General features: G+C 45.9%; 1 protein-coding gene across 3 annotated transcripts in view; it reads left to right on the top strand.

The window, feature by feature from the left end:
- The window catches only part of hdac8 (histone deacetylase 8), a gene marked incomplete at its 5' end in the record, with an annotated part of 58,836 nt that extends 35,351 nt beyond the window's left edge, over window positions 1-23,485 (top strand). For all 3 annotated transcript variants that reach the window (XM_083937055.1, XM_083937056.1, XM_083937057.1), the window contains 2 exons: window positions 11,402-11,507; window positions 21,151-23,485. In XM_083937055.1, the coding sequence (XP_083793181.1) occupies window positions 11,402-11,507; window positions 21,151-21,173 (129 nt within the window). In that variant the 3' untranslated portion in view covers window positions 21,174-23,485. The remainder of the gene's footprint in view (window positions 1-11,401; window positions 11,508-21,150) is intronic.
- Window positions 23,486-25,566: the final 2,081 nt, after the last annotated feature.

Here is a 25,566-nt window from a genome sequence, read left to right as displayed (position 1 = left end):
AGAAAACCTGAGTTAGATCTGTCCCTGTAACTTTCTCCACCACCCCAGACCCCTCCTCCTCCTCCTCCTCCTCCTCCTCCTCCTCTTCTTCTCTAATTCTGTTTCCAGTCGTTTCCCAGCCGCGGAGTTCCTCCCGGCCGCGCCGCTCTGATAAAAAACAAACCACACATCCAAACTTCCTGCGGCTGCCTCAGCGGGCCAACAGGCATACCATGTCTTCACATTGTTGCTGGTGTGAATCCAGCTCGTATCCTTTGTGACATACAGTGCTGCCCCCCCCCCCCCCCCCCCCCCCCCCCTCTCTGTCGTTCTTCTCTTTCCTGTCTCCACTACATGCCCACAAAGACATAAAAACGGAAACTGGCTCCTGGATTCACTTGATATGCAGACTTTCATATCGTTTGGGTTCCAAAAACCTATTTAATTTTGGATGGTGTAAGGATACTAGTCGCACACTACTGGACCCAACGACCTAAGCTGTTATACTGCCACTGACTGCTGTCTCCTCGGTCCTCTTAATAATCTGGTTGGGGCCGCAACTGCTTCAGTATCAAAGGGCACTTTTTGGCGCTCGGCTCGGCTCAAAACAGGCCTTACTCAGTCTGTTGTCGGCCACATTACGGCCTTTGTCGAGGCACAAAATCTGACATGCATAGAAAAGTGTGATCTCATTGATGAATAGGAGCATCTGCAGATTAATTAAATGCCTGATTTACTGAAGTTGGGCACGATACGAGATGCTTTGCCGCCATCTTGACTTCAGAGGTGCTAGAGGAGCCGATGTACAGTAGGTACCATATTGTGGTGCGTTTACAAATGATGTAACACATTATGATTGGCTGCACGTCGGAAAGGTGTCAATTTTTTCACAATAGACTGTAATGTCTGTAGACGTCCACTCCGCTGTGGATGTCAGCGGCGATGTCTTTTGACCGTTAAGTGAAATTCCAGGGTAAAATCCTCCCATGGTCTCTTTTAAGACTTATTTACATCAAATAAGCCATCGCAACAGTTTTTTCGTGACAGGCAAAGGTCTCTTTTAACCACTAATTCTGCTCCAAATACAACCAAACCTCTGCAGCAGCATGAGAAGAGTCCCTACACACACAACAAAGCAGCAACAAGGTAGTTAGTGAACCTAGAGTTTGTTTAAAGAGTGTTTTGAAAGACTTACCTACTGGCCCCGGTACCAGCTCCTTTCATAGTAAAGGTACATTACATTTCATTACATTTAGCGGACGCTTTTATCCAAAGCGTCTTCCATTCACACCCATGCACAGCACAGGGAGCAATTTGGGGGTTCAGTGTCTTGCCCAAGGACACTTCGACATGTGGACCAGAGGAGCTGGGGATCAAACCTCTGATCTTTTGTATGGGGAACACCCACTCTTCCAAAAGGAAGGAGCCCATTGGTGCTTTGTTCTGTGTAGGGACTCTTCTCATGCTTCTGCAGAGGTTTGCTGTTATTTTGAGCAGCATTAGTGGTTAAAAAAGACATTTGAATGCCTTCATCTTGCTGCCCCGAGCTAATCACTGTTAGCCACGTCCGTAGACACAGTAGTGGTAGTCGTGCCAACGGTTGGCAACTGTTTTGTTCGCCCTGAGATCTCTTCCAGTTTTTTCGGCAGTCATGAGGTTATAGATTATGGCATTGAATAGGTGCATCGTCATCTTCTATCCTTTATGTTCTAGCCTGATAATCACAAGGAATATGCGTGTCACTTCTTCATTTGAAGACTGAGAAGTCTGGGCCCAGGCTCTTCCGTCACCTCTGTCGCTCTACAGATAGTGAGGATGACAGATATTTAAGAACTACTTGGCAGACTTTCACTCCCCTCGCCTCCAGTGAGAGCAACAGAAGTAAATACAAATGTGTGTCCGTCTCCGAGCGCACACAGGAAGGGAGGACGTCTCTGGTCCCAGATTGGCAGCGGGGAAGCGTCCCGCCTCTTTACTTCCTACTTCCTCTTTTCCTGTCTGCAGCCACTTCCTGTCCTGCCCCTCGCTGCCGTCAGGGGATGTGTCGGCTCCCAGAGTCACGGACTCAATCACCGGAAACCTCACCAGAGAGAAAGAGAGTGTGTGTGTCTGTGTTTTTGTGTGTGTGTTTGTGTGTGTCTGTGTGTGTGTGTGTGTGTTAAGGCCGAGGGGAATTTGTGCGTTTACAAAATGACATTGAAAAATGTGCCGTGATTTTGCTCCATTCATCTCTTATCGATCTTGGTCAATCAGATGTTCTTGCTGCGGTAGAGGATTTGGCTGAGTCATGGCGGGGAAAGTGTTTTGGTGAATGTCGGGACGCAGCAACAATGAGCCCAAAGCGTTTGTTTCCTGCCTCCTGTCCCTCGAGGGAGTCGCGTCTTTGTTGCAATTGTCTTTTTAACCCTTTTAACTTCTGCTTGTGGCTCAAGTTCACGGACCGGCTTGATCCTCGAGGATGGGACCATCTTTCACTTTACTGTCTTTATTTTTATTTTCCTATTAGAGTTTTTTTTTAAATATTTAACAGTTAAAACGGAGGTAAACAGTCGCAGACAATTAAAGCATTTTACCGTTCTTAACATAGAAAACTGTATTAATTTTTTAAAAAGTGTCTATTATTGTTATAAAGTTGCAAAGTTTCTACTAAATATTCATTTCCATTCTCATGATTTAACTATTTAAACACAAACATTAAAATCTTTATCCTTTTCATGCTGTTCAGTAAATACCCAGAAGCCACACCTGCATAATCTGATCCTTATATCTGATATAAAACACGTTATTCTGCGTTTATAAAAGATTATCGCAACATATCGGTACAGATCGGGAGACGGCCGGGGAGCTCTGTGCCGCCTTACGTCCTGTCCTGTTCTTTTCTGTCATGTCATGTCACGTTATTTCCCTGTCATGTCATGTCACGTTATTTCCCTGTTATGTCATGTCATGTTCCATCCCATCATGTCCCGTCATGTCATGTCCCGTCAATTCCTGTCATGTCCTGTCCCCTCATATCATGTCCCATCATGTCATGTCCCGTCATGTCATGTTATGTCCCGTCCCTTCCTGTCATGTCATGTCTCGTCTTGTCCCCTCATGTCCTGTCGTGTCGTGTCGTGTCGTGTCGTGTCGTGTTGTGTCGTGTCATGTCCCGTCATGCCATGTCCCGTCATGCCATGTCCCGTCATGCCATGTCCCGTCATGCCATGGCCCGCCATGTCATGGCCCGTAATGTCATGTCATGTCTCGTCTCGTCCTGTCCCGTCCCGTCATGTCATTTCATGTCATCTCATGTTATGCCTTGTCCCACCATGTCATGTCCCATCATGTCATGTCCCGTAATGCCATGTCCCGTAATGCCATGTCCCGCCATGTTCCGTCCCGTCCTGTCCCGTCCTGTCTGTCCGTCTGTCAGAAAAGCCCAACTGGATTGAAAGGAAGCGGGCAGCACTTCCCGGCGCTTTGGGGCACCGCCTCCTCCTCCCGTCTGCGTCTGAAAACAGGGCAGAGAGGTTTCCCAGATTCAGCAGAGGAATGAAAGTGAACGCTGACCCCAGATCCACTCTTGTTTGGGAACAAGCATTGTCCCCTTGCTGTTTGGCCAAGGGTCAGACACAGACGCACACATCTAATGAGTCATTAGTGATGATGGAGAGGGATTCATGTTGTATGAATGGTGAACTGATTATACTTAATATTCATATTAGTAAAGGTGACACCATTCAAAGGTTGCGCAGTAATGAGGAACAGAAGGTTCGGTGTTCGTTCAGGCTTGGATCTAATCTCGCAGGTTTCCCTGATCTTTCATCATCATACAAATGTTGTTGCCTTAAAAGGAAAACTGACTGAATCTATAAAAGACGGACTGATGAAGAGGCAGGGTGGATGGGAGAGCGTCCAGATGGAGAGAGAGAGAGAGAGGGCGGCGTACGTGCGTTATGTGACTGCGGTTCAACATCGGGACGCCGTTTCTTCTCCTCGTTGAAAACATTTGTTAGATAGCAGACTGAGTCCATTTGTTTTTCTGAGTCGCTTCTTCCCCTCAGCTGTGCAGCTCGGCATCCTTCATAGCTGGAGATCCTGCTGATCGCTGTGAAAACAAACACGCTGACACACACACACACACACACACACACACACACACACACACACACACACACACACACATACACACACTGCTGTCAACAGATGGGCTCATGCATAAGGAACACACTCAAATTAAAAACGTACACATTAACGCTCTTCCTGCTCACACACACACACACGCACACACACACATACACACACACACACACACACACACACACACACACACACACACACACACACACACACACACACACACACACTGCTGACAACAGATTAATCAAATTAAATGAGTGTTAAAAACTTACACATTAACGCTCTTCCTGCTCACACACACACACACACACACACACACACACATACACATAATAAATGCACTTGTACTTGATAGTATCTATAGACATATTGTTACATCACTACCACTGTGACTGTAGCTCATGCTATTAATGCTGCTTGTAGAGATTTATTAGTTTGCATTACTGTATTTTTTACTTCTATGACCGTTATTATTTATTAATATCATGAAGGACTTCCCTCTAAAGCTTCAGGGTTCGTTCGGGTGCTTGAAATCCTTAGAAATGAATGTTTTCATGGTTTGGAAGGTGCTTGAATTTTGGATAAAGTGCTTGAAATTGTATTTCATTCACAACAAATAGCTATAGAGTAGAAATACAATAAGTCAGAGCCTGAAAGTAAAAAGCGTGAAATAATCATTTTAAATTCTGTATTCGTAGAAATATGTTATTTAACCACAGCTGTAAAGTGCTCGAAAAGCTTGAAAATGGACCTTTTACCATGGAAACGGTGTTCGAACCCTGAAGTTTGGGCAAGAACCACATCCATCCATTACGTAATTTCTTTTTTTTACCTACAGTGACCCAAATATGCTGTCGCACAAACAACAGATTTATAGATCGCAAGACAGCTGGGGAACCACGACACGGCCGCGTGGTGGACAGCACTGTCGCCTCACAGCGAGAGGGTTCCTGGGTCGAATCCCGTCTGGGGCCCTTCTGTGTGGAGTTTGCATGTTCTCCCCGTGTCTGCGTGGGTTTTCTCCGGGTTCTCCGGTTTCCTCCCACAGTCCAAAGACGTGCAGGTGTTCGGTTCATTGATGACTCTTAAATCACCCGTAGGTGTGAATGGTTGTCTGTCTCTGTTCGTCTCTATGTGCCCTGTGATAAACTGGCGTCCTGTCCAGGGTGGACCCCGCCTCACGCCCGATGTCAGCTGGGATCGGCTCCAGCCCCCCGGCAACCCTGACAGGGACAAGATGTGTCATGTTTTTTCTTATTTGTCAAAGAACCACATCGATCCACTCCGTAATTTCCTTTTTTCTCCTTTTTACCTATGCTGACCCTAATATGCTGTCGTACAAGCAAAACAAATGTATCGCACTTTATGCTTTAAGCCGCAAAACAGTTGATGAAGACGTTTAGATTTACACACACACCGTGTCCTCTGCGTCAAGGCCATCGTCTCTCATCCCAACATTGAGCGATGGCCAGAGGGTCCTCGTTATGGCACCGTTGGTAAATAACCAGAGACCTTTCTACTATTTATCTCTCGGCGGGTCTCTGCCAGAGACGCCGGAGCCAGTCAGCGGGTATTTTCTGTCTCCTGACCTTGTCCGGATGATGTAGACTTGCTGCCTCACTGGATCGTGCAGTCGAGTCTCTCATTTATCATTTATTTTATTCAGCATCTTATTTCCTCTCTCGTTCTTCCCTGTGCTCTAAAAAAGTGTTAATATTATAGAAACATCATCGGTTTGAGGAGTGTCCGCGCCTCTCGCTTCCTCGCCCTTTCTCCCCATGGTCATCCAAGCCAAACAAGAAGGCAGCAGGAGACTGTGTGTGTGTCTGTGTGTGTGTGTGTGTCTGTGTGTGTGTGTGTGTGTGGCTGGACAGCAGGAGACAGAGCACTGGGTTCATGGGAATACATTGCGGGTGTGCATGTGTGTGTGTTAAGTAACTACTCTCATGTTGAGCTCAGTTGAGACCGGAGGTAAGATACAGAAACTCATCGGAGCTAATTGGAAACAGACACACACACACATACACACACACACACACACACACACACTTAAAAGACACCATGCATATTTGCTAGTATGAACTCACACACAAGCAAATATGCATAGAGCTTCACACACACACACACACATACTCTTACCTTCGTCCATGCACAAACTAGGATGCATTCCCTCTCTCTGACTCACACACACACACACACACACACACACACACACACACACACACACACACACACACAAACACAAACACAGGGCTATTAAACAAAGACAGAGTCGTCTTTGTCTTTCAAGTACACCACAGTATACAGTACATGTTGGCTCAGCTCTGTGTGTGTGTGTGTATGTGTGCGTGCGTGTGTGTGCGTGTGTGTGTGTGTGTTCCAAATGGACTTTCTGAAGTCTTCTCTAATGACATCCCTCTAATCCATCGGAGCGTTTCAGTCCAAAACTAGATATTCGGGTCTTTTTAAAATGGCCGCAGCATTAGCTCAGAAATCATTTCGGGATGTTCGCTCAGAATCAAATCGCCACAACTCAAAGCGGCACTGTTGCATTTTGGGAAGTGTTTGCTTTACTGATGCCAGGGTTGCATTCATGTCCGCGGGCACCGCGGTTAATCCGTGGATTGGGAGGATCGATTCCCTAAACAATAACATTAACAGCCAGTGGGTTGAGAGTGGGTGAAATAATACATTATTAGGAAAAATGTTTATAGTTAATATATAGATATAGTTGTAGTTGACTGTTGGTGTTCTCATTAAAAGAGAAAAGCAGCTTTCAGTGATTATTTCAGGAGCTTAATGTTTAATAATAATAATAATAATAAACTTTATTCGTATAACACCTTTCATACATGAAATGTAGTCCAAAGTGCTTTACAGCAGTTCAATTACATACACCAAGTACTACACATTAAAAAGACACAGACAGGACTTAAAAAAGGGAATATATGATAGATAGATAGATAGATAGATGGATGTATAGATGGATAGATAGATGGATGGATAGATAGATAGATGGATGGATGGATGGATGGTAGATAGATGGATAGATAGATGGATGGATGGATGGATAGAAAGAGAAATAGAAAGATAGATAGACTGGTGGATAGATAGATAGATGGATAGATAGATAGACTGGTGGGTAGATGGATGGATAGATGGATAGAGAGATAGATGGATAGATAGATAGATGAATGGATAGATAGATAGATAGATAAATGAATAGATAGATAGATAGATAGATAAATGAATAGATAGATAGATAGATAGATAGATAAATGAATAGATAGATAGATAGATGAATGGATAGATAGATAGATAGATGAATGGATAGATAGATAAATGAATAGATAGATAGATAGATGAATGGATAGATAGATAGATAGATAAATGAATAGATAGATAGATAGATAAATGAATAGATAGATAGACAGATGTCCGGCCTCTCTAGAATGAATTTCCACGCTCAACTTTCACCGAGAGTTTCCGAACAGATGATTACCAACCTCCTTTCAGACGCAAACATTGTTATATATGTTGCACGTTCAGAAGAATACGGGCTCGCGCGGCGTTCTGCTGAGTCCTCAGAGTCCAAGGCTTTCACAACAGTCGCTGCGAACGGACTGACGCACTCGCGGTCAGACCTGGCCCCCGAGTTTGTTTTGCTCTCACGGCTCTGACAAATTCCCTTGAAATATGTTTTTTCAACTCACTCGCTCGGGGATTTAACTCCTGGTTGAACCCGCTCCCTGGATTTCCACCTGTTTTTCCTTTTTTTTTTTAAATGTACTGGCTGGTTTTGTTTCATGGAAACCGTCCGACTCTGCATGAAATGCCAGGAGCCTTTGGTATGTGCTGAAATCATCTCAGCCCCCCCCCCCCCCCCCCCCCCCAACCCCCTCCCTTCTCCCTGTTGGTGAGGCCCTGGCCGTCCACTGGAAGTTTGACTGATTTGTGGTTCCTCTCCTGTGTTCTGCATTACGTTTTCTTTCTGTACCGTGAACCAGACTAGACTGTCTCATGCATTTGTTTGTGTTAACGCAGCTTCGAGACAGCACGCTGACTTCAGAAAAAACGAGTAACATGTGTCCGTCTCAAAGCTCTGATGTGTTTTTTTATAAGCCACACGACCACACGGCCCGGCTCTAAGGGATGGTGATGTCGCTCGCTGCGCCACTTTGATCCGCACAGAAATATCAACAACTATTGGACACGTTGCCATGAATCCCAGTGACTTTGGTGATGCTCTGGCTTTTCCTGTCATGCCGCCATGAGGTTCACATTTGTGGTTTTTAGTGAAATATCTGCGTTGCAGTGACATCTGGCACAGACATTCATGTGTGCATCGGGATGAATTGTTATAAAGATCCTCTGACTTTTCATTTTGCGCCCCCATCGGGTCATAACGTGTCCAATGCTTTAGTCTCGCATCGCCCGTATGCTCTGGCAACACTGGTTTATTATTCTAAGGGGGGAAAAAGCTCTGCCTTGATTATTTGAGTATTTCTTTCTACAAATCACAGTCATCTTGGGACGCGCTAAGCCCGATAGCGAAGATAGCGTAATCTAGAGTGCACTCAAGCTTTGCCTGGATAATCTGTGCCGTGCTTTGGTGCGGAACAGTTCTACTAGCACTGGTCAAACGAACTAGACTTTACCATATTACATTATTGTGTATATTCCAGTGCTGGAGTATGGTCTGGCTGCACCGGCTTATTATTCTGGGGGGGGGGTTGAGTATTTCACAAATTTTAACATTATTTTAACATGTCTTAGTCATCTTGGGCCGCACTAAGCCATGTAGCGAAGATAGGGAAAGGTGAAGGGAAAGGCTGACGTAAGGCTTTATCTCCGCCTGTCCGACCTGTCAGTCTCAGCTGTGCTTTGTGTTTACTGCTGCTTTGTAATCTAAACAAATGGACTGCTGCTTCGTAATCTAACGCTTTGCCCAGATGATCCGTGCCGTGCTTTGGTGCGGAACAGTTGTACTCGCACTGGTCAAACGAATTAGACTTAAGCCGGGAAGCGTGCTCGGGCACAGTGCGAATGGACAGTGTGAGTGCGCCCTTACTAAAAACCTTATTCCTGCTAAACATTAGCATGTTAGCATGCAACTATTTCAGTCAAGAAGTGCACGATACTCGCGAGAGAGTCACGAGAGCACATTCATTCATTCATTCATTCATCTTCAGCCTCTTGTCCCTGTCGGGGTCGCGGGGGGCTGGAGCCGATCCCAGCTGAGATCGGGCGTGAGGAGGGGTCCACCCTGGACAGGACGCCAGTCTGTCGCAGGGCACATAGAGACGAACAGAGACAGACAACCATTCACACCTACGGGTGATTTAGAGTCATCAATGAACCCAACACCTGCACGTCTTTGGACTGTGGGAGGAAACCGGAGAACCCGGCGAAAACCCACCGCGTCGCCCACCAGGAGAGCACATGAAAATAATCCATTAGTGTCCAATCAGCTGGCAGCTACGTGCGTGGTTTACGTCGCAAATGGAAACTCCTACAGAGGTCAACGTAGATGCTGCATTATAGGGATCTTAATAATTAACCGCTAACGGACAATTTTGACTGATTAATACTCTCATTTAAACCGTTAATACAACTCATGGGGGCGACACGTGCAGTGAGACATTGGCCTTTCATTGGAGAAAGTTGGTTGTGTGTCAGCTATGTGTCTTTTTGGCGTCCTCCGTGTTGCTCCCTTGCTTCGTTGCTGGCTCCTTCCAGCAGCCGACCCGACCGACTCTGTCAGCCTGTGATGGACAGATGGGTTCATCCGACCGCCTTAGTCATCTTGGGCCGCACTAAGCCATGTAGCGAAGATAGGGAAAGGTGAAGGGAAAGGCTGACGTAAGGCTTTATCTCCGCCTGTCCGACCTGTCAGCCTCAGCTGTGCTTTGTGTTTACTGCTGCTTCGTAATCTAAACAAATGGACTGCTGCTTCGTAATCTAACGCTTTGCCCAGATGATCCGTGCCGTGCTTTGGTGCGGAACAGTTGTACTCGCACTGGTCAAACGAATTAGACTTAAGCCGGGAAGCGTGCTCGGGCACAGTGCGAATGGACAGTGTGAGTGCGCCCTTACTAAAAACCTTATTCCTGCTAAACATTAGCATGTTAGCATGCAACTATTTCAGTCAAGAAGTGCACGATACTCGCGAGAGAGTCACGAGAGCACATTCATTCATTCATTCATTCATCTTCAGCCTCTTGTCCCTGTCGGGGTCGCGGGGGGCTGGAGCCGATCCCAGCTGAGATCGGGCGTGAGGAGGGGTCCACCCTGGACAGGACGCCAGTCTGTCGCAGGGCACATAGAGACGAACAGAGACAGACAACCATTCACACCTACGGGTGATTTAGAGTCATCAATGAACCCAACACCTGCACGTCTTTGGACTGTGGGAGGAAACCGGAGAACCCGGCGAAAACCCACCGCGTCGCCCACCAGGAGAGCACATGAAAATAATCCATTAGTGTCCAATCAGCTGGCAGCTACGTGCGTGGTTTACGTCGCAAATGGAAACTCCTACAGAGGTCAACGTAGATGCTGCATTATAGGGATCTTAATAATTAACCGCTAACGGACAATTTTGACTGATTAATACTCTCATTTAAACCGTTAATACAACTCATGGGGGCGACACGTGCAGTGAGACATTGGCCTTTCATTGGAGAAAGTTGGTTGTGTGTCAGCTATGTGTCTTTTTGGCGTCCTCCGTGTTGCTCCCTTGCTTCGTTGCTGGCTCCTTCCAGCAGCCGACCCGACCGACTCTGTCAGCCTGTGATGGACAGATGGGTTCATCCGACCGCCCGCCAAGTGTTTTTTTAGAAAGTGCCCGCCTTTTTCCAAACACTTTACGATGACGACTCCTCAGATGGTTGTTCGTAAACCATCTGGCGCGTCACATTAGAGAAAACCATAATCAATCCTAAAGTGAATACTACTGCTACTTTCAATTTAAAGCCAGAAAGCGTAGCTCAGTGTTTGGAGTGTGTGATTTATTCCACTGTCTATATTTAAATATATATATGTTTTGAAAGGGAATTATCCCTGAAAGCCTGTGTGAATATTCATCACCAGTCGGTTTCTCAATCCAAACTCTTCAAAGTCCAAACAAGAGCCCTGAAATTTTCCAGGAAGGCAGCCGCATTCTTCAAAACAGAGACAAAGAGGAGAGAGTGTACTTTGGCGCCCCGCTGCAACGACTGTGTGCAGATGTGAGGGGATGAAATGAAACAATCCATTAATCCGTAAGCTGTCATAATAACTGTTGTTCCGTGATGTGTAGTTTTTTACAGAGTACGGACCCGACTACTCGCTGGAGATCAGCCCAAGCTGCAGACCAGACCGCAACGAAACCAAACACCTGGACCAGGTCATCAGCACCATCAAAGGTGTGTGGGTGTGTGTGTGTGTGTGTGGATGCACAGGTGCGTCTGTTTGTGCGGGTGTGGAGGGTAAACAGGTGTGTGTTTGTGTGTGTGTCCCTGAACCCTCGCTCACCCTTAAGCCCTCTCTCTGTCCCTCTCTGCACGGCTCTTTTCATGTGTCTGTTCTTGTTTCCATACGTCCCCGCGTGGGATGAAAGTACGACTCCTTGTCTTTTTTGTCCTCCTCCCTGTGGCTCTTAACATCCTTTCTGTGTGTGTGCGAATACACCGCTCACCCCACAACCTCAATCAGAGCCTCCATACATGGTGGTATTTGCCTTTTTGCATCTCTCTCTCTCTCCTTTTACGCATGTTTGTATTTGAATCTGAGAGTGCGCGTATGTGGTTAAAGCCTCGAAGCGGGGGCCTTTTGGTCTCGGCGCTGACAACCCCGCAGCGCCCGGGAGAGATCCTCCGACGGGGTGAAATGGAGGCGAAAAGTTGAGCGGCGGGAGAATTCATGTAAGGAGGGTGAGGTCAGGAACAAGAGGGGAGGATGTCTGCGATGTTGAGGTCATTTTGCGAACGTGTACGCCGTTTGGAGCTGGGGTCTGAATTCATTTTCGACTGTCTCGTAAATGCTACGTTCGTAAAGATCCAGCGCGTTGACCGCAGACCAACAGGAAATCCTCTTTCCTTTCCCTCCGTCAGTGAAATGTAATATTTGACACAGCAGTTATTCATTCTGTGTGTCTGAGAGAGCGACTGATATAATGAAAGGTGCTCTAACCCCCCTGTGGTTTACGTCAAGGGGTTAAATATGGTTAAAATCTGGTCACAACACATGTTTTTATGTTGTAAAGAAACTCTTAACATTTAATTTTATTCTAAACTGAAAGCTTGAGTGGGAAAAATGTTACAATTTTTGATAAAACCTCAACAAATGCATTAAAAAAAAGTTATTTTCAGCTCTATTTTTCCTACATTTAACGTCTCCAGTGAGCTTTTTTCTCTTCTTCTGCTGCTTCTGTAGTAACTGGGAATCGAGTGCCTTGCTCAAAGGCGCCACAGCAGTCATTTGTTGAGAGAGAAGATTGATTATCGTGGACCTCCTCTGATTCCTTTCAGACTTTCTCGCATTTAACCTGGCAACGCGTTCTGCCAACATTTGTCATTTTACAGCTGTTTTTCCGCACTGGAGCGCCAAAGCAAACCTAATAGAAATGTTACAATACCGGTTCTATTTTAAGGTGTATTACGGCCTCCGTCAGGTATGAAGTGTGACCGGACAGACTGACAGAGGCAGGAGTTCTGCTTCTACACTGAAACACATAATAAGTGATCAGAGAGAGAGAGAGTAAGAGATGATAGAAAATTAGCTTTTCATGATGGATTCCTGGAATCACTCGTCCATGTCTGTGAAATAATCATATGGCACCATTTTTATACAGCTCACTTTTTACCGTCGAATCTGGGACTGGTGTTTGGAGAGCTGATTCTTTATTTCCAGTGGAAAACTCCGGTTCAGTACGAACGGAGCAGACATGGCATCAATTAGAAAGGGGTGATTATGCGACTCCAGGTGGCACCCCAGTAATAGACCCACAGGACGGTTAGTGATCGATCTTGACTGACGTTACTGTCCTAAAGGGCGCACTCACACTGTCCTTCTGCACCGGGCCAAAACAGGTTTTTCGGGTCAAGCCTAGTGCGTTTGACCAGTGTGAGTGCAACTGCTCTACGCATAACTGCGGCCAGCTGTTTGCACATGTACGAGCACGAGCGTGCGCACGTGTACGAGCATGAGGCCTATGGCGGTTCTGAGGTCATTTCCTGTGCGCCTGTTGGGACATAGAAAATAGAAGGAGGGACCATGCGCAGACATTTAACAACAACAACAATGGCGGTGAAAGGTTCACGTTGGTGTGATGCGGAGGTGGAGTGTTTACTGCAGATTTGGTCGATGAAAAGATTCAAAAACAGTCGACAAGACGCACAAAAACTCCGAGGTCTACGCAAAGATTTGTAAACAAAGTCACGCATCGCCATGACGTCATCAATGCGTGTGACGTGTTACGACGTGATGACGTATAGGCAGCAAGAAGCATTTGCGCGAGGCCCAGGTAGTGTGAGTACAAACGGGCCTGGAGGGGGGGACAAGGACCCTAAAGCACGGGGCGCGGTGCGGATGGACAGCGTGAGTGCACCTTAAGGGTTAAAGTAGATAAACGCGTATGCTTCATGCCACCCCAGTCAAAAAAAGGTCTGGAAACACTGCAATTAGCAGCTGAAACCTTGTAAATTTAAACGCGTCGTCAATTCTGTTGCAAATATTTAAAAAATACCCGGTTGGATGTTGTAGCAGTTCGTCCAAACGGCCTTAAGTTCTCTGAGAAAGTCACATCGAATCAGGGGGACGGGAGTCTATTTGCTGAAACTCAGTCGGTCTGTTGGCTCGCATTAAATCATCACAACCGGAGGGGTTGAAAGTATCGCTGGTTTCCAGTCATACGGCTTTTATTAGGGGCGACAGAGGGAGCGGCGGATTAACAGATGGATGGACGGACGGATGGAGAGAATAAAAAAAAGGGAAGGCAGAAATTAAACGCAGACGAGCCAAAGATGGAGAGAAGCGGAGGGAAGTGTGCGTTTGGCTGCTGCGACTCATCAGCCCCCGTGTTCTCTTTCAACTGTTTAACTTGTGTGTGCGTTTATTCGCTGAATTTATAGTTTCTGCAAATACGTATCGATTTTACAGCCTCACAATATAGAAACCAAAAATCACTGCATCCACTTCTTTCTTCTCTTTCTTCCACTGAGGTTTTTCGACTCCCAGCGTCTGTTTTATGTTCTCTCTTCTTCTCTTTCATGTCTCTCTGTCTCTTCTACCGCTTTCTGCTCTCCGTCAAATCAGACGTTTTCTTTTTTTTCTGTCTCAAAGCCCCACACGACACAACAAGCACACACCAAAAACCACCACGGGGAGAAGTGAGCGCATTATAATTTTACATATCGGAGAAAGTGCGTGTCTATTTTTTTTTTGTGTCTCTGTCTCTGATTAAAGAAAGACCAACATGTCTGCTGACTTAACTAATGCACACACATGAACACAGAATAAGAATTAGCTTCAACACACACACACACACACACACACACGTACACACACACACACTCACACACACACACACACACCTCTAGGCACATGACATCATTGGGGTGGCTAAGTGTTTCTTTGGTTTGGAAGTGCTGTGATGCTTATAAACATCGGTTTCCCCGAGAAACTGAGCAGAGTGAGTTTTGTGTGCATGTTTGTTCGTGTGTGTGTCTGTCTGTGTGTGTGTGTGTGTGCGTGTGTGTCTGTGTGTGTGTGTTTGCCCACATCTGTTCTGTTTGCCGGGACGAATAGACCGTAAAGACTTGAATCTTAAAAAGTGGTAATCTCCAAAATCTGTGTTTTAATTTAAGCATGTGTTCACTCGCTTAAGTTACATGTTAAACTGATCCCGTACACTCGCATAACGCACAATATGAGCTCACTGTGCGTTATTTTTGCGGTGAATGAGAAAATACTATTTGATACCAACAGGAAAATTATGCGAGGCAGGCGATAGGGTTGGGTGACAAGGTGCAACCGGTAATTATGTGTTCGAGCGACGAGTTCGCTACTCTACTAAATCATAGACTGTATAAAAATAGACGTAGCGTCTCCATCGAGGTCCATTCCCTCAACTTGATCCAATATTTCTCGCCTACGGGAGTCTCCATCTTGTCAGACTTTGACTCCGCCTCATTTCCTTTTACCAAATAAGGGCATGTATGTGACATTGAGGGGAGGGGCGTACGTCCATCTGGCTGACGTTTACCTCCGAGGAGAAGTGAGGGCCAGAGGCTAGCTGTCACTCAAGAGGCCACGCCCCTAATTATTCATGAACTTTAACCTCCAATAAAATAAAAACTAGCCCCTCCCCCTCAGTGTTGAAGATATGATCTAAACACACAGACTAGAATGTTCTTTTGGCCTTAAACAGGTTTAATGATGCTGTGAAAACGGCCTGTTTAACATGGGGCTCAATGAGAAACTGCTCTGTTATGAAACCTGCCCCTAGTGGACACTCGGAGAACTGCAGTTTTTGGCACTTCCTGATTGGATCAACCAGGAAGTTGCTGTGGTGGGGGTTGGATTAAATAAGCAAAATAAACTTTAAAAGGTGTCAAGGAAAGAAACATTTTTACACTCGTTTTCCTTATTAAACAGAAGAATACTTTACTTTTCAGCGAATTAATACGTTCACTTAATTACCCCGTTAACTCATGTGAACACACTCCGTTAAAAACTGAATTGAGACAAAATAAAGCTTCGTATTCGTCACCAAGAATTACTAAAAGCCAACACGTTTGCTTTCATTATATCGTCTGACAGAATTGACAGAATAAACAAACGATAAACATCAGAATCTGAATGGGCTTTTCTAGTGTTTCCTGTTTAGCGGAGTCGTCAGTCTTTCCTATCCTCGCGCACACACTCACACTGAGGCTCGTTAAGCGGGTGTGTCAATTAAAATGTGATTTTTATTGGGTGATTGTCAGAGGCGGCAGCAGCTGTCCGACTGCACATTCTCAACTCTGTGTTTACGAGACTCTGGTAGCGTGATTTCCCCGGGGGGCTGCTTGTTTGTATGTGTGTTTGTATGTCTGTTTGTGTGTGTGTGTGTGTGTGAACTGATAGCGTTTCTGTGTGACTGTATCTTATCTGTGTGTGTGTGTGTGTGTCAGCGGGGAAATATTGCAGCATCTTCACATCCTGCTGACAGGACACTAGTCACACAGAGATGAACAGCCGAGATTATGAAACGTGTTCGGAGAAGACGTATGTACACACTCCAACTCAAACACGAAGAAATATCACAGACACTCGAAGTATAACCCCCCCCCCACCCCCCACCCCCGCAGATGCTGTGATAGATTAACGTTTGCGGGTAGTAAATATCGGGAGGCCCCCCCGCGGACACTCGTCACCTTTTACCAGAATTTACCGTCTACATCTGGAAGGCAAAGACGAAGCAGAGGGATGGAGAGAAGTGATAAGGGGAACGTATGAAAGAAGAGTCGATCTGCGACTCTTTTAGTCTTTCAATTATAAGAAATGATCATCACAATGTCACGTAGCACATCCCAACCACAGATGGGGTTTTAAATGGTATTAAAAGTTTTAACATTAGCTCACAGGCTTCAGACATAAGTAGCATTTAAAATAGCCAAACGAGCGTTTTGTGAGCTAGTTCGTACGGGTGCTTGAAATCCTTGAAAACGCTTGAATTTCAATGTTTTAAAGGTTAAAAAAGTGCTTGAATTTTGGATAAAGTGCTTGAAAATGCTTGAAATTGTATCTGCATTTCTACGATCGACGTGACTTAGCCGGATTTTGAAAGTTTACAACTCTCCTCTTCTACCACCGAGCTCCCCCTCGTGCTCGTCAGAGCGTGTGCACCAGATTTCTGTGAACGCACCCGTCTCTTCTCTCCTCGATTAACCCTGATCTAGGTCGACAGAGAGGCGTGTTTTTTCTTTCTAAAACTGGTTGATTTATGTTGTAAGAAGAAGAATTACTTTATTAATCCCGCAAGGGGAAATTGAGTTTTTTCACTCTGTTATTATATATATTGTTCATGTTACACACACACAGGCTCAAAATACACACACACACACACATGCACAGACAGGACCTATATACATGCAATTAATGGCGAGGGGGCTGCAAATGCATCTGCACACCCAGAGTAGAAATACAATAAGTCAGAGCCTAAAATGAAAATTATCAGTATGTATGTATTCGTAGAAAAGCTTGAAAGTGCTTAAATTTGAATGTTTTAAAGGTTAAAAAAGGGCTTGAATTTCGGATAAAGTGCTTGAAAATGCTTGAAGTTCTATCTGCATTTCTGTCACAACAATCTAGAAGAAGAAGAAGAATTCAGTTTTTTCACTCTGTTATTATATATATTGTTCACGTTACACACACACACACACATGCACAGACAGGACCTATATACATGCAGTTAATGGAGAGATGTCAGAGCGAAGGGGCTGCAAATGGATCGGCGCCCCAGAGTAGAAATACAATAAGTCAGAGCTCAAAGTGAAACACGTGAAATAATCATTTTCAGGGTGTATGTATTCGTAGAAAAGCTTGAAAGTGCTTAAATTTGACCACGGAAAAAGGCGTATGAACGTTGTATAAGTAACTTAATGTTCAAAAGCATTAAATATTACTCTAATTTATTCACAGATTGACAGAAACAATGTTGTACTCGATTTGAAATGACTCCAAATGAAGTTGAGATTGTATTTAAGCAAATATCCTGTTCGCCGTCTTTGACGCGGGTCAACGTGTGACCGCTCTTCCTCTTTCCCTAAACCAGTTTTCCTGTTTTTAGCCCACGTCATGATTTTTCAAAAGGGTTTTCCCCTCGTCACAGGAGAGAAACCGTCGCCCCCAGAGACTCAGTCAGCAACTTATTCGCTGCTTCATGTGGTCTTTAAATATCACGGATAAAGACGGGACCGTGTATGACTCACTGGCTTTTGTAGTGGGGGTTTATAGTTAGTGTCGCCTGAATCTGTGGCGCTTTTACAAATTACATAATGTGACCAGGGAAAGTCTCTAAACTGTTGAGTTAACATCTTTGACATCTGTGTCTCCAAAAAAAACCCAATCTAGACTGAAAATGCATTTGAAACACAGCGATCGTTGCATCGGTGTGGGACAGATGAAGGTGAAATAAGGTCGAGGAAGTCCTGTTTTCGTAAAGCGGTGCGTCCCACTCAGGAGTATTTGTCCAGGAGAGGTTCGTTCTGCAGTTGTGGCATAAAACAGCTAGAAAATGAACATTCAATATGAGATTTCATACGGTTTTCATGCTGTTTTTTTGCCTTTTTATCGTCACGACTACTGAATGTTAAGACGCACCTCAGTAGTGTCGCCGCTACTTAGCAAGAATGCTACAAAAAGGTTACAAATAAATGCCAAAGTGGGAAATGAATGGTTGAGATGGCTAGTTTCTGACGCTCTGAATGTGAGGAGTGGGAAGGACAATCGTACAGATGAAAGAAAACAATTAAAGGATAACTACGGATTCACCGCAGACCCTGTGTACGCTGAAGGAGCATGACCCGACCTCTGACCTCTAACCCCTGCAGCGTCACCTAATAACAGTGCTGCTGCGTGAGAGGACAGAGACGGACCCAGAGACTGTTTACTGAGCTGGTCTCTGAGCCACATGCATGGGACTGAATGAGGCCCAGCACAGATTTCTCCCTTTTCCCTGATGCTCTGAATAAGGAGCTAAATTCGACACTAGTAGCTTTTTCTAAATCCAGTTCTAAGAAGCTGTGAAAAGTCTCTAAATGTAGGGAGAAAGTGGCGCCTGGGAGTGCTTTGGGACGGGGAAGGGGCTCCCAGTAGCACCCTCTGCTCAGTGAGGACACTAACTGCAGAGTGATCGGTGCATCAGAGTCCAGAACAGCACCACAGTCTCCTCTAACACCAGAAACAGGGACACGTTTGTCTCTAGGATGGAGGAGGATTTGGGAAGTCTCCAGATTTGGCAAGAAACTCTCCGGTGTGCGTGTTATGATTCGACACAACAGCGTCTCTCCTTCTCTTCTTCTCCTTGTTGGTGTATTTCTGTGGCAGTTACAGCTCCTGGCATGTGTATAACAGCGTTTTTAGCCGGTGCACTGGTTTTCGTTGAGTCGGTGTTGACGGAAAACTTTTTAAGAACGACAGAGAAAACAAAGGTTGTTCTCGACCGTGTGGACGTAGCCTAAAACCAACACTACGCTCCGATAGAACAACGTAAATTAACCAGTTTTAGAAAGAAAACACGCCTCTATGTCCACTGAGCAGGGTTAATCGATGAGAGAAGAGACGGGTGCGCTCACAGAAATCTGGTGCACACGCACTGACGAGCACGAGACGGAGCCCGGTGGTAGAAGAGGAGAGTTGTAAACTTTCAATATCCGGCAAAGTCACGTCGATCTGGCAGACTTGCCGACTGCAGCTTTAAAAACGTCCCTTTTTAAAAACTGAAATAAATATAAATGTCCCTGTTATGAAAGGAAAAACATATACATCCAAAAAAAGCTCCTAATATTTTCAAAATAAAAGCTCTTGTCCTTGCAGAATAAACTCAGAGTCAAGCCCTGAATCTTCCTCTCGCCGCAAACGACAACCACTAAGCTTCATGCAAATAACCGAGTGATGATGTCACCAATATGCAAATGACCAAATGATGTCGTTTGTGCCGAAGCGCTCTTAAAAAGCCTGCAAAGCTTCAAAACACCGCGAGGAAGAGTTTGTTTCCCCGCTGTGGAAACTAAGTGATCACAGCGACAGTCATTCTCTCCTTTTGAAAACGATTTGGGGCCAGATGACCCTGCGGTCCTGTTGTTGGAGGCGTCTACGTCATGTGGCCTCGTTAAAGCCACTCGAGGCTTCTGTTGGTCTTTTTTTGTTTTTTAAAGATTGTGTTTTAGGGCTTTTTTTTTTTTATTAGTGCAGCTGAAGAGTGACGGGATGACACTCGACCCGGCGAGCTAAAGGGTTTGAAGAAGCTCTGGGTGTTAATATTTACATCTGTGCCCCGGTAACTTTAAATAACCCCCCCCCCCACACACACACACACACGAGAGCGTGAAGAACAGTTGAGTTTTTCTCCTCGATGAAGCTGTTGTTGTCGCCGCAGGCATGAACACGACAGGACTCCACTGACAGCTCCACAATGGCCAACAAACAGGACATCCTCCTCCACTGCGTCAGGGCAATAACTCATCCACTGAGCGTGTGTGTGTGTCTGTGTGTGTGTGTGTGTGTGTGTCTGTGTGTGTGCGCAACATGTTTGTTTTTCTCAATCAGACAATTTAACATAACAACAGACAAACAAAGCTGCATTGTTTGGAGCGTAACGCTTAAAGTAAACCAGCGACTAGACTTTATAATGCAACTATTGTGTGTGTGTGTGTGTGTGTGTGTGTGTGTGTGTGTGTGTGTGTGTGTGTGTGTGTGTGTGTGTGTGTGTGTGTGTGTGTGTGTGTGTGTGTGTGTGTGTGTGTGTGTGTGTGTGTGTGTGTGTGTGTGTGTGTGTGTGTGTGTGTGTGTGTGTGTGTGTGTGTGTGTGTGTGTGTGTGTGTGTGTGTGTGTGTGTCAGACATGGAAACCAATCTGTGTCCTCATGCAAATGCAAATGAACTCGCAGTGTTGCTTAACATCCTAATTTCCATATCGATTCCCTTTTTGCATACTTTTATTTCCTCGGGAGCGACGAGGCTTACCGCGCACAGATGTTAGTTTGCATTGTGTGTGTGTGTGTGTGTGTTTTCATATATGTGTGTGTATGTGTACATAAATGTGTGTATCTCTGCTTGCATCTTCTGTTCCTCCTGGTGTCTAATGTGTGTTTAACCTCGTGTCGTTTCCCACTTAATGTGATGGATTTGACCCCTTTTTTCTTTCCTCCTCTTCCCTGTTTGTGTTCTTCTTATATATATATATGTGTGTGTGTGTGTGTGTGTGTGTGTGTGTGTGTGTGTGTGTGTGTGTGTGTGTGTGTGTGTTCCCCCCCTTCCTCCTCACCCTCCTCACCCCTCTCTCATTTCTTTCTCTTGTTTACAGGGAATTTAAAGAATGTGGTTTAGGAGTCGGCAGCCTCCTCCTCCTCCTCCTCCTCCTCCTCCACACACAGACCATGTTTCCAAACCAGGTCGATGCTCGGCGGCTTTTAATGAAGACAATATGGAGCGGACCCCTTCGGCCCCGAGGCGCGGAGCGAACGAGGGAGGGATGAAGGCAGGAAAAAGAGAGCGAGAGAGAGGGTTTTGGAAAACATTAGCTGAGTGTTTCCAGGGGAAAACAGTTTAATCAGAGGAGGGAGGGGAGGGGGGTGTGTGTGTGTTCGCTGTTTCTAATCCTTTTGTTTTTTTGGAAAAATGTGTGTGTGTGTGTGTGAATGAGAGCGTTTGTGGCGACTTCAGGGTGGGGATGTTAAAGTTTTTACGGTCATTGCTCCCAGAGGTTGTTGTTTTTTGTACCAGGGGATGCGTTTGTGTACATCCTGTCAGTCGGATATTTTAAAGTAAATGGAAAAACAGATTTTTTTTTTTCTCTCAGGTGTCCGGTTTCACGTTCACCCCGGTGCTGCTGGGATTTCAGTCCCCTTGAAGACACAGAAGACGGTTAAGCACTAACACAGACACACAATAAAAGCAAAACAGCGAGCCTCGTCATTCTGAAAAGAGCATTAAATTCATTTAGAGACTCTGAAAGTTTACAAATAAACCGGAAAAGTTTGGAAAAATACAGTTCAAACGTGGTTTTGACCTCTGGGCAAAAGCTGTAGATTAAACATCTGGGCAGAGTTTGTTGTTGTCCGTCTACAAGGGGGGGAAATAGCTTCCTTTGCATATTTTCCATTTAAAATTCCAAAGATTTCATTAAGTTTTTAGGACGGTTTTAAGATAAAAGCTGCAGACGTGAAGCGCTCAGGCACAGCCGGGGGTTCGCAGGTCAATAAACAAACACGGCTGCGCTCAAAAGCACTGGAAATGTCTCAATACAAGTCTTCATATGTCCTCACTTCCACTTTATCACTGAAAACATTCACTGAAATCTCGGGCGTCTGCAGGAACAGTGGGAGAATCTCAAACTCCGCGGTACAAACAGTCGCTGGGTTAAAAAAATAAACAGGATTTCCCCTTTTTTGGCCTTTTTAATACGGCTGTAACGTCCTGAAGTACCCCGCAAAGTCAGTAAATGTTTTTAATCACAGTAAAAATGCCTCAAAAGATGTGAGAAACAGCTGCAAGGTGCATCTGATTACGTCCTTGTGTGTTCACGTTTGGAAAACAGAAACACGCGGTTTAATTCCCCCAGCTGGAGCGACTGCGATGTGGCGCATTAGTCACATTAAACAGCTGCGCGTGAAGAGAGGCCGTAACTTCAAATCCTCTAAATGAAGCTAAAGGTTCATGTGTCGGGCTCCAAACTACATCAACCTGAGGACTTCCTGTCTTCTGGAGCCCGATTTTAAAGACTCAAATTTCTACTGTAGAAGCTGCACAGACGGTTTATCATTTATGGCGTTACACAGACGATAAGGTCTGCGTTTAAGCCCCGGGGAACTTGCGCTAACCCGACCCGATTAACGGCCTGAGCTCAAACCTGATGCGACCCGCAAGGTTTGAGCGCAGTGGAACAAGTTAAAGTGTGATTCCAGTGCAAAATCTTCCCATGGCTTTATTCGGCACAGGTTCTTTTCGTGTAACAACTATTAACGGGGAAATCCGGTAGAGTGGCTAACAGCCGGACGTTGCTAACACTGATTAGCTCGGGGCAGTACGTTGAAGGCATTCAAAGGTCTTTTTTAACCACTAATACTGCTGAAAATAACAGCAAACCCCTGCAGCAGCATGAGAAGAGTCCCTACACACACAACAAAGCAGCAACAACGTAGTTAGTGAAGCCAGAGTTTATTAAAAGAGTGTTTGAAAGACTTACCTACTGGCCCCTGCACCAGCTCCTCTCATAGTAAAGTCCATTCAAGTGGATTAACAAAAGTCAATCCCAAAGGAAGGAGCCCATTGCTGCTTTGTTTTCTGTCTCCATGGCTTATTTGATGTATGTAAGTGCCGTAAAAAGACCAGGGGATGATTTCTCGCCAGAATAAAGCTGCAGTAGGTTAAAAGCAAAAAAAGACGTCTCGCTGCAGCTCTCCCTCTCCCTCTCCCTCTCTTGTCCTGAGCCAATAGGAACGCTCTCTCTCTCTGAAATGACCTGCGACCGGTCAAAGTCTCCCCTCCATCCTCTCCATCCGCTCCATCCTCTCCATCCTCTCCATCTGCTCCATCCTCTCCATCCTCTCCATCCTCTCCAGTCTCTCCATCCTCTCCATCCTCCATCCGCTCCATCCGCTCCATCCTCCATCCTCTCCATCCTCTCCATCCTCTCCAACCTCTCCATCCTCTCCATCCTCCATCCGCTCCATCCGCTCCATCCTCCATCCGCTCCATCCTCCATCCTCTCCATCCTCTCCATCCTCTCCATCCTCTCCAACCTCTCCATCCGCTCCATCCTCTCCATCCTCTCCAACCTCTCCATCCTCTCCATCCTCTCCATCCTCTCCATCCGCTCCATCCTCTCCATCCTCTCCATCCGCTCCATCCTCTCCATCCCCTCCATCCCCTCCATCCTCTCCATCCTCTCCATCCTCTCCATCCACTCCATCCTCTCCATCCGCTCCATCCTCTCCATCCTCTCCATCCGCTCCACCCTCTCCATCCTCTCCATCCTCTCCACCCTCTCCATCCGCTCCATCCTCTCCATCCTCTTCATCCTCTCCATCCTCTCCATCCTCTCCAGTCTCTCCATCCTCTCCATCCCCTACTTCCTCTCCATCCGCTCCATCCGCTCCATCCTCTTCATCCTCTCCATCCTCTCCATCCGCTCCATCCGCTCCATCCGCTCCATCCTCCCCATCCTCTCCATCCTCTCCATCCTCTCCATCCTCTCCATCCTCTCTATCCTCTCCATCCTCTCCAACCTCTCCATCCTCTCCATCTGCTCCATCCGCTCCATCCTCTCCATCCTCTCCACCCTCTCCATCCGCTCCATCCTCTCCATCCTCCATCCTCTCCATCCGCTCCATCCTCTCCATCCTCTCCATCGGCTCCAACCTGTCCATCCTCTCCATCCGCTCCAACCTCTCCATCCTCTCCATCCGCTCCATCCTCTCCATCCGCTCCATCCGCTCCATCCTCTCCATCCTCTCCATCCTCTCCAACCTCTCCATCCTCTCCATCCTCTCCATCCTCTCCATCCTCTCCATCCGCTCCATCCTCTCCATCCTCTCCATCCGCTCCATCCTCTCCATCCGCTCCATCCTCTCCATCTGCTCCATCCTCTCCAACCTCTCCATCCTCTCCATCCGCTCCATCCTCCATCCTCTCCATCCGCTCCATCCGCTCCATCCTCTCCATCCTCTCCATCCTCTCCATCCTCTCCATCCTCTCCATCCTCTCGCCAACGTAAGAGGACGTCCGCATCACTCCACAGTCCGCAGCGTTTCCAGCTCCACCTCCACCTTTCCCGTCGTGTCCCATCCGCAACTTTTATTAATGGAAACACAAACTGTTCTAATGTCTTGATGGACACAAGGCTGCATAATCTGACAGATCGCATTGATCAGTTCCAGTGTTTAGGGCTTTAACAGTTGTTTTTATTACCATGGAAACAGTTCTTAAACAAAATTATAGCATTTCTTAAGCTTTCTGTTGCGTTGTTTTATGCTTTTCGAACTCCATCCGTTGGAAATGTGGTTTAAAGGTCCAGAAAAGTGACGATTGTGTTGATTCAAAGCTTTTTCAGGCATTAAAATTCATTCATTGTTGACTTTTGAACATTTACGTGTCAAAACGTGGTTTATTTTGTGTGTTGTTCTTCATTTCCCGCCTTAAATTCACCTTTTGAAAACAAGCTGCTGACTGAAAGAGACACTTTTATACCCTTAAAGAAACACTTTTAAAGGTAGCTTCCTCTGCAATATTCAATTCTCAACATACTGGATGTGTGTGACGACACTTTCTACAAAACAAATCCTGTCTAAATGTAGTTTTCCATAAAATTCATGTATCAAACTGAAACTAACCTTTTAATGTTTAAGCTGTTGTTTTCACAGAATGCCTTTTTTTAAATCGTGCACACGTGTCGATGTGAAACCCACGGGGTGTTTGTCAGATTAAAACACAGGGGAGCACGTTGCTGTCATGTGTCCGCGCTGCGTTTGCGAGCAGTGATTTATGCGGCGCGGCCGGGTTAATAGAGGCAGTAACGTTTGAAAGAGGAACCACAAATGTCGGGCAGTTTCCTTTAAGAAGTGATGTTCTTCCAAATTAATGGCCTGGAAATTCACACCAAATGTAGGAGTCACCAGTCGGAGCTGGGCATGTGCTGAACAGAAGTGTGTGTGTGTGTGTGAGAGGATTCCCTGTGATCTTTATGAACGCTGCTGCGGTCACCTCGGCGGTTTGAGCCCAA

The sequence above is a fragment of the Echiichthys vipera genome, assembly GCF_963691815.1.
Source record: "Echiichthys vipera genome assembly, chromosome: 22".
Classification (NCBI taxonomy): Eukaryota; Metazoa; Chordata; class Actinopteri; order Perciformes; family Trachinidae; genus Echiichthys; species Echiichthys vipera.
The sequence above is the reverse complement of the archived record's forward strand: the minus strand, read 5'-3'. Positions and strand labels throughout refer to the sequence as shown.